Genomic DNA, 13,257 nt, shown 5'->3' with positions numbered 1-13,257 from the left:
TCTGCCTCTACGAAAGTGCTCCATCGGGGTGAACTGCGGTGTTTAATGAGATCTGGCGCTCACCTTCAGAGATTTGGCTTACAGTGGCACCTGGGACTATGGCGTAAAAAAAGGTTAATGATTATTACTGCATTCAGAACATCAGAGTGGCAGTAACTACTCACAGTTAGAAAGTTAGGGTCTCCGGGGACACACTCTTGGTTGTTTATTTTATTACTTAAAGAGAAATTTAGAGGTCTGCTTTAAAGCATCAGAAAAGTAGAAACTTGGAGAATTTAAAACGTGTTTTTTTCTGAAATGATCGTCATGTATTGAAATAGGCTTTAAGCTGCTTTCCAAAGAGAGATCCTTTACGTAGATTGGTATGCCTGTGTCCATATTTTAAATCCATTGTATTGATGTACAAGGTACACACAATGGACAATTTAAGGTAGTGCTGCTTGAGTTTTGACACCTGTGTCCCTTCACGTAGCCGCCAGCACCGCTATGATGGTTTACAGTATTTCCATTTTCTTAGAACTGTTGTGCTCCCTTGCAGCAAATGCTCTCCTCTCCCCTGCCTCAGCCCCTGATAACCACTGATGTGTTTCCTGTCAGGGTAATTTGCATTTTCTTGCATTTTATATAAATGCAGTCTTACTTCATGTAGTCCTTTGTGTTTGTTTTCTTTCACTTAATCAGATACTTTGAAGTTAATGCACGTGTTTCGGGTGTCCGTGGTTTCTTCCTCTGTATTATGGAGGACTCCGTGTAATATAGATTCTGCAGAATTATCACAGCCTGTTTATTCATCAGACAGTGGAGGCTTGAGTTGTTTTCAGTACTGGTTAATGTGAATAAAGCCTCTATGAACCATTGAGGTCATGTTTTTATGTGGATATTTGTTTTCACTTCTGTTAGATACATTCTGAAAAGTGGGATGACTGTGTTTTATGGTAGGAATATGTTTAATTATAAGAAACTGTCAGGATGTTCTCTAAAGTCATTGCATGTTCCGTTGTACTGGTAATAGAGTGACTGTCACACTTCCGTATCCTTACTAATGCTGGGTGTGTGCAGTCTTCTATATTCTAGCCAGTCTAGTGCATGTTGGTGGAAATATCTGATGCATTATATATATTTTTTTTACTTTTTCAGTATATGTGATGTATAATTGACAAATAAAATTGCATATATTTAAAGTGTTAAATATGAAGTCATGAAGTCTTGCCATAAATCTGTATTTTGGGAAATGATTATCACAATCAATTACCTGACACATTCTTCACCTCATCTTGTTACTTTTTTTGGTGAGTGTGTTTAAACTAGCTACTATTTAGCAAATTTCAAGCACACAATACAGTATTATTAAATGTGGTCACCACCACACTATATGTTAGACACCCAGAGTTTATTCATCTTATAATGGAAATCTTTGTGCCCTTGGCTACCATCTCCCCATTTTCCTCTATTCCACATGTGGGTGAAATCATAAGGTATTTGTCTGACATGTTTATAGCAGCCTTATCTACAATAGTCAAATTATGAAACAGCTCAAGTGTCCACTGACTGATGAATGGATAAAGAAGAGGTGGCGTAATGATGGGATATTATTCAGCCGTAAGAAAAGAATGAAATCTTGCGACGTTTTGCAACAACATGGTTGGAACTATAAAGTATAATACTAAACGAAATCAGTCAGAGAAAGACAAATGCCGTATGACTTCACTCCTCTGTGGAATTTAAGAAACAAAACAAATGAACAGGGGCACCTGGGTGGCTCAGTGGGTTAAAGCCTCTGCCTTCAGCTCAGGTCATGGTCTCAGTGTTCTGGAATCGAGCCCCACATCGGGCTCTTAGCTCAGCGGGAAGCCTGCTTCCTCCTCTCTCTTTCTCTCTCTCTCCCTCCACCCTCTCTGCCTACTTGTGATCTCTGTCAAATAAATAAATAAAATATTTTTTAAAAGAAAAAAAGAAAAGAAACAAAACAAATGAACAGAGGGGATAGGGAAAGAGAGGTAAGTGAAGAAACAGACTCTTAACTGTAGAGAAGAGACAGTTCCCAGAGGGGTGGTGGGTAGGGGGAGGGGTGAAATATGTTTTGGGGATTCAGAAGCACATTGTTGTGATGAGCACTGGGTGCTGTAAAGGAGTCTGGTATCACTATGTTGAATACCTGAAACTAACATTACATTGTACGTTAACAAGTAGGAATTTAAATAAAACTTTTTTTAAAAGATTTAAAAAAAAACTTATAAAACTTGCTGTGCTGATAGAGACAGAGGCCCTAGATGGCATCTGAAACTCTAGAATAATTATTGTTGGAGAACATTTTCTATTGGTCAATGACTTTAAAAGGATGAAAAGTTTTTAAGCATTAATTTTCTTTTAAATAGATAAAGCAGAATATCATGAAAATCCCCAAGGAAACCCTAGCAGGTCAATTTGGCACCGCCTAAAACTTTGTAATTGTGATTAGGTCGTTCAAAACCAACATTCTTTTGTAACAATATTATTAATTAACTTCCTTTGACCCATATCCCCAAGAGCTGTTTTCATCTAAATCTCTAAGGAAAATAAGCCCATGAAAAAGCATAGTTCATCCACTTGTGAAAAAAAATTCATAGAAGAGAGGAAACTTTATAGAGAAAAAGAATAGGGTAACTTTTTAGAAAATATACAACTCAACTTTAATCTTGGCAATTCAGTGTATTCAAGACTATTTAGTAAAATCTCCGGTGGAAAATTTAGTATTCTAGTAACCGTAAAGGGGGACCACGATACCAAAAACTATACTAAGTTCCCCTCACCAGGCTGTGGCTTGGCAAGGATGGCGTAAAAAGGATTCTGCATCAGCTACATCTGAGTTAGTTGTATTGGGTTTTAAATCCAAAACAGCCCAGTTACTAAATAATTCAAATGATTGAGATTTAACCAAAGACTCAGAACTAGCCTTCTTGTACGAGAGAAAATACCTGTGAATTGAGAATCAATGATTTTCCAGGATAATTTTTTTTTAAAAAGAATCAGGGATGATCTACTCTCATCCAGCTGATTATTCCTGCAAGGTTTTCCAGGTTCTTAACACTTTACTACCACATTCTCTACTGCAAAACCAGACTCTAGAATCATTTTGTGTGGAACTCATCAGGGTTCCTAGATCATTAGGGTGTTTAAGGGCTACTGTGGTGAAAAAAGTGTTTGGTTGGAAAAGTCAGAACATGAACGTGTATTTGGAATTTACAAAGACAGAATTTTCCATTCAAGATGAGAGCTTTTCATTCAGCCAGTGCTAAAGCAAGGTAGAGATTTCCCACTCACTGAAGTCATCCAAGGCATGGCTGGATGGCTATGTGGTGAGGATGGTAATCACAGGGACACACACTGGGGTTAGGCGGTTCAGTGACCCAGTCAATTTTATTTTATCTTTAAGATATGTTTCCAGAAGCTAGACGTAGAAATAGAAGTGGCAAGAGAACAATTTCAAAGTACAATATCTAGAGTAGATTCAGGCACACACAATAATCACAGTTGGACCCTCTTGCTGTCTCCATGTACGAAACATGCTGGACAAATCTTAATTCATCTATATAATCAATAAAATGTAAGTATACTTTTTCACCTATGTTTTATTGACAAATATAGCACTTATGTTAAATGTATCTTCTCGTGTGTAGTCTCCCTGATCTGTCATATTCTTAGTGGGGTCAGATGCAAATCTAGGGGATTCAGATTAAGGATGCACTAAGAATATCCTTCAAATTAAACTTTCCATAATTTGATGTTATTTATTCAAGAAACAGATCACTCTAATTTTTCATCTCCTTTGAGTTTATCTCAATCCTTTCTGAACAAAGCTATTTTTTAGCAAGATTCTGTTAGATATTGCCACACATATGATTTAATTTAAACCTCACAGTAGCTCACCTTGAATGTTATATTCATTTAACACTTGAATCTGGAAGTGTGAATAATCATTTTGAACAGCCTCATGGAAATAATAATACAACAAACACAAAAACAGACTCTCAGTGCCTCAGACAGAAAGTTCACATGAGATTTCACTTGCTATTACATTGGTATCAGTATTCATGATCAGCCACTTCTGTGCGATGATTTATAGAAACATTTGAGAGCTTGTATGAGTTTGAACACATACACACATCCATACTATCATCACCACAATTAAGGAGACAGACACACGCCAGACCTCCCAGAGTTTCCTTCACACAATCACTTGTAAGGGTCATATACTGTCTGATTCCATCGATGGCCCCGTGAGATAGTCAGCTGGTTGTTTGGTGTTGGTTAACTTAGATGATCAACATTTCCTTTCTGTATAGATAATGACTGAGTAAATATTCTTGCACATAAATCACATAAAACTCATCAGATTGTGCCTATTAAATATGGGCTGTTCTTCATTGTTGTTTTTTAAGATTTTAAGTAATCTCTATGTGCAACATGGGGCTTGAACTCACGACCCTGAGATCAGCAGTCCCATGCTCCACCAGATGAGCCAACCGGGGACCCCATGAGCAGTTCTTTGTGTATCAATTGTACCTCGAAAAAGCTGATATTGGGGCGCCTGGGTGGCTCAGTGGGTTAAAGCCTCTGCCTTCGGCTCAGGTCATGATCCCAGGGTCCTGGGATCGAGCCCCACGTCAGGCTTTCTGCTCAGCAAGGAGCCTGCTTCCTCCTCCCTCTCTCTCTGCCTGCCTCTCTGCCTACTTGTGATCTCTATCTGTCAAATAAAATAAATAAAATCTTTAAGAAAAAAAAGAAAAAAAGCTGATATTAAAAAATGAGTGTGCAAGGGCACCTGGGTGGCTCAGTGGGTTAAAGCCTCTGCCCTGGGCTCAGGTCATGATCCCAGGGTCCTGGGATCAAGCCCTGAATCAGGCTCTCTGCTCAGCGGGGAGCCTGCTTCCTCTCTCTCTCTCTGCCTGCCTCTCTGACTACTTGTAATCTCTATCTATCAAATAAATAAATAAAATCTTTTTAAAAAATAGTGTGCAGCATTCTAGTAATTGATATGGAAGGATGATGATTATTATTTAAAGAAAAGCCCGTTACAAAATAGTATGTCAGCCTCATTTATTTTAGATACATATGTAAGTAATTTAATTTTGAAATGGCTTGGAAATACATTCACCAAAATATAACAGGTTTGCTTACAGATTTTAATTTTGTTTTTCACATTTGCATATTCAAATTCTTTGTACTGAAAAATGTGAGGTTTTTTTGTGGGGTTTTTTTGTAATGGGAAACACTTAAAAAATGAAATAGGAAGGCAAAATTTTTATCTTAGTAAAGGAGTAGGATGGGATGTGGGCAAAAGGAAAAAGAGGGGAATATCATTTAACTTATTTGTTAAGGAGGTGCTCAGTAAAATCTAGGCAAAGAGAGCATGGACGTTAGAGCATGGGTGCTTTTAACCTTAAATGAGAATACCGGTGCCAGAGAACATTTCTCAGATATTGGGATAAAGAACAACTAGATGATCCTGATGTAGTTTTATTATTTCAACTAATCAAGTAAATAAAGTGAGCTACATTGTCTCTATTTTGCCTCCTGTGTATATTCTGTACCTCTTTGATTTTATCACATTGTCTAGTGTCCCCTTAAATAATCAGCCAGAAATAAATCAGACAGACAAAGACAATTTTACTTACGTGGGGAATCTAAAAAACAAAACAAATGAACAAAATAACAGGCTTGTAAATACAGACAACAAGCTGGTGGTTGTCAGAGGGTAAGAGGTGGGAAAAACGGGATTAAGAGGGCTAAACTTCTAGTCATAAAATATATAGGTCACAGAGATGAAAAGTATAGTATGTGGAATATAATCAAGTACATTGTAGTAATGTATGATGTCCCATGGTAGCTATACTTATCGTGATGAAACCAAGTAATGCATAGAACTATTGGATGAATATGTTGTACACCTGAAATGTTATGTGTTCATTATACTTCAGTAAAAAAATAATCAGCCAGATATGTGATATATTGCTTACATACTTTGGAGAAGGTAGGTTGTGGACCCAGGATGTAGCCTAAATATAAGATACTCACTATGCGGGGCGCCTGGGTGGCTCAGTGGGTTAAGCCGCTGCCTTCGGCTCAGGTCATGATCTCAGAGTCCTAGGATCGAGTCCCGCATCAGGCTCTCTGCTCAGCAGGGAGCCTGCTTCCTCCTCTCTCTCTCTGCCTGCCTCTCTGCCTACTTGTGATCTTTCTCTGTCAAATAAATAAATAAAATCTTTAAAAAAAAAAAAAAAGATACTCACTATGCCCTTTTGATGTGTCATCTAAAGTGATTAGCAGGAGCCAGGAACTATTCTTCCTTTCAGATACTTCCAGTCTATTTCCATAGATCTATCTTTGTAAGGAAAAGACTTTCAAAGCTGAGACTCTGGAGATCACCAAATATGGGAAAAAGGAAATCAACCTTTATCTCATGTGGCGGGTCACCAATGTCAACTGCTCAAGTGAAAGAAAATTTGTTATAGAAAAGGCTAGAAAGTATTTAAAAGAATTTCCCTCTCATAGACTGTAAACTTCAAAAAAAAAATAGTTCTTGTTACAGTGTGAGTCGGTACTTTATAAAGCACATATTTAACTGGGAAAATGAAGCTGGGTGCACTGAAGAGAAGAGAAATTTCATTTAATGAGAATGAATAGAATTGTATCAGAGGAAGGAAGCTGAGAGGATTTTTTAAACCATTCTTCTCTCTTCATTTTATGGAAAAAGTTGTGTCTAAATGGTATTTTCATTTTCCCAAGGATGCCCAATAATGATCTTCCAATTGAGGTCTAAGCCCTTGACCCACCTCCCAATGGAAGACACGCTCCACAACACATTTTCTACAGATATTTATAAACATACCTCCTAGGCTGATTTTCCTTTTCTTGTTTTTTAAGGGAGACCATGCCTACCGTGTAGCCACAGCCATGGGAAATCGGAGCACAGTGACTGAATTCACCCTGATCGCCTTTCCTGCTCTCCTAGAACTTCGAGTCTTCCTCTTTGTGGTTCTTTTGCCGACTTACACATTAACGGTCACAGGAAACATTATTATCATCTTCCTAACATGGACCAATAATCGTCTGCAAACCCCAATGTACATTTTCCTCAGTAATTTGTCCTGTTTAGATATTTTATACACCACAGTTGTCACTCCAAAGCTGCTAGCCTGCCTCCTAGGAGAGAAGAAGACCATACCTTTTGTTGGCTGCATCACTCAAACATATTTCTACTTCTTTCTGGGGACAGTGGAGTTTATCCTCCTGGCGGTGATGTCCTTTGACCGCTATGTAGCCATCTGTAACCCCTTGCGCTATACCATCATCATGAACAGCAGGGTCTGCCTCCTGCTGGTCCTGGGCTGCTGGGTGGGAGCCTTCCTGTCCGTGCTGGTACCAACCATTGTGGTGACAAGGCTACCTTACTGTAAAAAAGAAATTAATCATTTTTTCTGTGACATTGCCCCTCTTCTGCAGGTGGCCTGTGTAGATACGCACCTCATTGAACAGATCAACTTTCTTCTATCTGCCCTTGTCATCCTGAGCTCTCTGACATTCACGACTGGGTCCTACACCTATATCATCTCTACCATCCTGCACATCCCCTCAGCCCAAGGCCGTCGAAAAGCTTTTTCTACCTGCATTTCTCACATCACGGTTGTGTCCATTGCCTATGGGAGCAACATCTTTGTGTACGTGAGACCCAATCAGAACTATTCCCTGGATTTTGACAAGGTAGCTGCTGTTCTCATTACAGTGGTGACCCCTCTTCTGAACCCTTTTATTTATAGCTTGAGAAATGAAAAGGTGAAAGAAGTGTTGAGAGAGACAATGAACAGAGTCATGTCCTTGATACTTAGGAAAACTTGACATTAGTGTTCATTATATCACACAACATTTTTTATCTTCAGCACATTCATTCTGCATCAATATAGTGCCAGGTGGACATTTCAGAAACCTGAGACTGTGTCAACAGAATGAGCAATGGCCACACCAGACTGAAGGACATTCTGCTTACATCTAGGGGGGAAAAAAAAAATCTAACCCACCAACCCTTGTATATTCATGGCTTTAAATCATGAAACATCACCTACATAATATCCAGAGGTTTCCAAATCCAGTCTTGGCTTCATCGGTTTATTTTCCAGGTGACTTTGACCATGTCACAACTCATCTGAGCCTTGATGTCTCCATCTCTAAATGAAATAATAGATAATAGTGTATCACGACTTGTAGCAAGACATGCGAAGTTAGAGCATTTTAATTTCTTGGGTTAGGCACTCTTGAAAATTTCAAGAGATTCAGTTTTCACCTTTTGTTCCATTTACCTAGATCGAGTAAATATGATGTGAGAAGTGAGGGGAAAAGAGGTAAGTGAGACTCCGGATGCCATCAAGCTTCTGGCTATAAACCTGAGTGAGTGCTCTCTTCGGCAGCCCATACACTAAAATTAAAACAAGGCAAAGAAGATCATCTTTCCTGCACAAGGAAAATATATAAATCTGTGAAGCATTCCATATCATTTGGTGGCAGATGATAACTAGACTTATCATGGGGACCATTTCATAATGTCTAAAAATATGGAATCACTACGATGTATACCTGAAAATAACTTGTATGTCATTTACACTTCAATTTAAAAAACAAGGTGTACCTTGGTGGCTCAGTGGGTTAAGCCTCTGCCTTTGGCTCAGGTCATGATCTCAGGTCCTGGGATTGAGCCCCGCATTGGGATCTCTGCTCAGTGGGGAACCTGCTTCCCCCTCTCTCTCTGCCTGCCTCTCTGGCTACTTGTGATCTCTCTCTCTCTCTCTCTCTCTGTCAAATAAATAAATAAAATCTTTGGGGGAAAAAAGGTACTAAACAAAAGAAGGAAAGAAAGAAAGAAAGAAAACCTGAGTGAAAAATGGAGATATTTGCTAAGAAAAGGAACATAAGAAGGGCAGGTCATGAGTGACTTTGGTAAAATGTTTAGTAGAATTCTGGGGGTGAAAGCCAAAATAAAGTAAGGAGAATAGCCTGCATATATAAAGAAACAGAATATAAATATAGTGAACACTTTCAAGAAGGTTAGCTGAGACAATAAACTGTGTGGTAATATGAAAGTAAGATGGGTTAGAAAATATTATTTTCTGACAGGAGATGTGTTTGCTTTTTAAAATATTGATTAGAGGAGTATAGTCGTGGCCTTAGGCTGAGGCAATCAGTGAATGACTGATATGATGGGTTACAAGAAACTGTCAAAGGTAAGGACATCAAGAACATGAGGAAAAGGATAGTTACTGGCAAAAGTTTGTGTTGCATGCTGACAAATAGGAATGGATGGATGCAGAATGGAATCTAAAGCAACCAGGTGAGAATTGTCACAGTCCTTTTAGATGGATGGCCCAAAGTGAACACGAAGAAGAGACTAAGCACCTAACTTCAGGTAGAAAAATGGCCAAAGAAAAAGCATAATTTTTAATAATGTGTGCAGAATACAGCAAATGAACCAGGTCCATCAGTGAGTAATATCATGTGTAATTATATTTCCAAGGAAATTACTCATTCTTCCACTTTCCAAGTATTGTTTGGTGCCTATAATGGACCAATAAGCATAAGAGACAAAACTTCTGCCCCCACTGGATATAAATTACAATAGAGGGAGACATACAGTAAGAAACTGATCCAGAAAAATTATAGAAAATTTACATGGTGACAAAAATTATGGAGAAAAATAAGGAAGGGAAGGGGAATAAAAGGTGTGGGGATAGAGTTTTGATTTTATTTATTTTTTTTACGATTTTATTTATTTATTTGACAGACAGAGATCACAAGTAGTCAGAGAGGCAGGCAGAGAGAGAGGAGGAAGCAGGCTCCCCGCTGAGCAAAGAGCCCAATGTGGGGCTCGATCCCAGGACCCTGAGATCATGACCTGAGCCGAAGGCAGAGGCTTTAACCCACTGAGCCACCCAGGCACCCCTAGAGTTTTGATTTTAAACAAGGCGGCTAAGAAAGTCTTTTCTGAGAAGATGACCTTCGAATAGATGCAAAGGATCCGAGAGTATGAGCCATGCGGGTATCTGGAAAAACAGGATGACATTAAATTAGAGCAAAGACCTGAAGCCATGGTAAGAGAGAGAGAAGCGAGCCCTCGTGCTCTAGCAAGTGGCCACTGAGCGTGGAGACCATCTGAGAACCTCTGCGGCCAAGGACCAGTGTGAGCACCAAGATGGGAACTCCATTCACCAGCCACTGCACTGGAACTAAAAACCAAAGCAGCAGAAAGGCTATACTAATCCCATATTGCCAAGAAACTGGTACCTTAAAGCAATAAATATTGACGACATGTAAGAAGATTTATTCTTCAGGAGCACCTGGGTGGCTCAGTCGGTTAAACATCTGCCTTCAGATCAGGTCATGATGCTGGAGTCTTGTGATCAAGCCCCACATTGGGCTCCCTGCTCAACAGGGACTCTTGCTTTTCCCTCTGCCTGCTGCCGCTCTGCCTGCTGCTCCCCCTGCTCATGCCGTCTCTCTCTCTTTCAAATAAATAAAATCTTTAAAAAAAAAAGAAAAGAAAAGAAAATTTATTCTTTAGCACAACCATACATGATTTACCCATAGTGTTGTTCTGATTTCTTTTGATGGATTCCCTTCATTACAAGTTTGAAATTAAAGACTTTTTTTTAAGATTTTATGTATTTATTTGAGAGAGAGAGCCTGAGTAGAGGGAAGGGGGATAGTTAAAAACTTCAAGCACACTCTATGCTGGACACGGAGCCCAATTCAGGGCTCCATCTCAGGACCCTGAGATCATGACCTGAACCAAAAACCAAGAGTCCAACGCTTAACTGACTGAGGCACCTAAGCACCCCCAAGACTTTTTATTTTCTTTTTCTTTTTTTTTAAGAAACATCTTCAGTAAGGACCAAATGATTTTGTTGTTTAGGATACTGATTCTCAAATTCTGGTTCCCAAACCAGCAGCATAACCTCATCAGGGAACATGATAGAAGTGAAAATCCTCAGGCACCACTCCAGACCCACTGTATCTGAAAACTGGAGGTAAGGCCAGTGTTCTAACAAGCTCTCCAGGTGATAATGACGTCAGCCAACATTTGCGAACCATGGGCTAAGGGAGAGTCAGGCAGGTGACCAGTTACCCAGACTCTTATTATCATTGCTGTTGCTCATGAAGAGCCTAAATTAAATATTGCCAGGAAAATTGCCTTAAAATTTACTTGGTATCTAGATTTTTTTTTAAGATTTTATTTTTTTTATTTGACAGAGATCACAAGTAGGCAGAGAGGCAGGCAGAGAGAGAGGAAGGGAAGCAGGCTCCCTGCTGAGCAGAGAGCCAGATGCAGGGCTCGATCCCAGGACCCTGAGATCATGACCTGAGCCGAAGGCAGCGGCTTAACCCACTGAGCCACCCAGGCACCCCCATATCACTGAATCAATATTAGCTATCCTCTTTAGGACCCTGTATAAAATTCTATGTGAGGTGATAAAGAGAAAAAGAAACAGAACATGAGTTCTACTCCTAAGGAATTCATATTTTAATTTGACAGAAAATTACATAAAGGAAAATATTATGAATGATCCAGTCTGAAAATAAAAGAATTAATACTTCCGATTTGGGACAGGGTTGAATAACAGAGATTTTTAACCTTTTGACCTAAACAACTAGAAAATGCAAAAGTGTGTAGAGCAATGATTTGGGGGCATTGAAGAACAAACAGTGCCTCCAAACAGTGGAGGATTGTGAACACTGCAAGGTGGGGAAAAAAGTGGGCCCTACACCTGCCCCAGCGTGCAGCCTGAGTGAAGTTTCTAGGCTGCAGCGTGGGGCCAGAACTCTCAGCCAGAGGCTGACGGGGTTCCAGAATTGAGCAGACAGAGATCAGAGTTTGGGGAGGTGGATGACTTGTGTTTGTAGAGAAGACAACCAGAAATGAGGGACAGACACAGAAAGACAACTCTGGAGACAGGCAGAAGGATGTCCTGGAGATTTGGGTTGAATACAAATTTAAGCATCCACCCAAAAAACAAAAACTTACCTGAACCTTTTACGAAGATGGCGCCGAAAGCTAAGAAGGAAGCCCCTGCCCCTCCCAAAGCCGAAGCCAAAGCAAAGGATTTGAAAGCCAAGAAAGCGGTGCTCAAAGGCGTCCACAGTCACTAAAAGAAGATCCGCACATCACCTACTTTCCGACGACCCAAGACTCTGCGTCTCCGAAGGCAACCCAAATACCCTCAAAAGAGCGCCCCCAGGAGAAACAAGCTTGATCACTATGCCATCATCAAGTTCCCCCTGACTACTGAGTCAGCCATGAAGAAAATAGAAGACAACAACACACTTGTGTTCATTGTGGATGTCAAGGCCAACAAGCACCAGATCAAACAGGCTGTGAAGAAGCTTTATGACACTGATGTAGCCAAGGTCTACACCTTAATCAGGCCTGATGGAGAGAAGAAGGCATAGGTTCGGCTGGCCCCTGACTATGATGCTTCGGATGTTGCCAACAAAATTGGGATCATCTAAACTGAGTCCAGCTGGCTAAATCTAAATACAGTTTTTTCATGATAAAAAAAAAATTACCTGAAGGTGTGAATGGATCCATGAAAAATAAATAGGCCAAATAAATTTTTTGTGACCACCTAGGGATGGACACAATTGTGTTCCCAGCAGCCAGAGTGAAAATTGAAAACACGTGGGACATAAGATAAAGTAATGGGGATAAATTAATCCAAAAGCAAAAGCAAATGTAAGTTTTTCTTGAAAAAGGTTTAAAACAAGATTTGATTTGAAAGAATTAACCTCGACCACATGTGCCTAGGAGGACAATGTTAAAAGAATTCAGCCAATTCCATGACTTAACAAAGTAAAATACACAGCACCCAAAGAAAAATGTGTAGGCAAAGAAGTAGGATATTGTGATGTATAACTAGGAGAATCATCAACAGGAACAGACCCAGAAATGGCAGGAATTACCAAGCAAATATTTAAGCAGCAACTGTAAATACATTTCATGTGCCTGAGAATGTAGAATGTAAAATGATTCAATGATGAAATCATTAAATGATTAAAATTTTAAATGATTAAAAACATTTATCATCTCAAATGGTGGTCACCATCATAACCATCGCCTCTCTCCTGCACTTTCCAAAATCTTTGTATCATTTTGTCATATTAACAACCACTATTCTTAGACAGAGTTGGCCATGACGATACCATGTTCTCAAGGTATTCAACAAAGAGCTTTGTAGG

General features: G+C 39.6%; 1 protein-coding gene, 1 non-coding gene and 1 pseudogene across 2 annotated transcripts; all 3 read left to right on the top strand.

Moving 5' to 3' along the window:
- The first annotated feature begins 6,933 nt into the window (after positions 1-6,933).
- Positions 6,934-7,875, top strand: LOC122914002 (olfactory receptor 6M1). The gene has a single exon (XM_044260644.1). The coding sequence runs from the start codon at positions 6,934-6,936 to the stop codon at positions 7,873-7,875; it is 942 nt and encodes a 313-aa protein (XP_044116579.1).
- Positions 7,876-8,425: 550 nt separating this feature from the next.
- On the top strand, positions 8,426-8,529 carry LOC122914840. Its single transcript, XR_006385908.1, has one exon. It is a non-coding gene; the product is annotated as a U6 spliceosomal RNA (small nuclear RNA).
- Positions 8,530-12,034: 3,505 nt separating this feature from the next.
- Positions 12,035-12,577, top strand: LOC122914000 (annotated as a pseudogene).
- Positions 12,578-13,257: the final 680 nt, after the last annotated feature.

This window comes from Neovison vison, chromosome 7 (assembly GCF_020171115.1).
Source record: "Neovison vison isolate M4711 chromosome 7, ASM_NN_V1, whole genome shotgun sequence".
NCBI lineage: Eukaryota > Metazoa > Chordata > Mammalia > Carnivora > Mustelidae > Neogale > Neogale vison.
The sequence above is the reverse complement of the archived record's forward strand: the minus strand, read 5'-3'. Positions and strand labels throughout refer to the sequence as shown.

Coding starts and splice junctions, on each gene's coding strand:
- LOC122914002 (XM_044260644.1), top strand. CDS start 6,934: ATGGGAAATCGGAGCACAGTGACTGAATTCACCCTGATCGCCTTTCCT.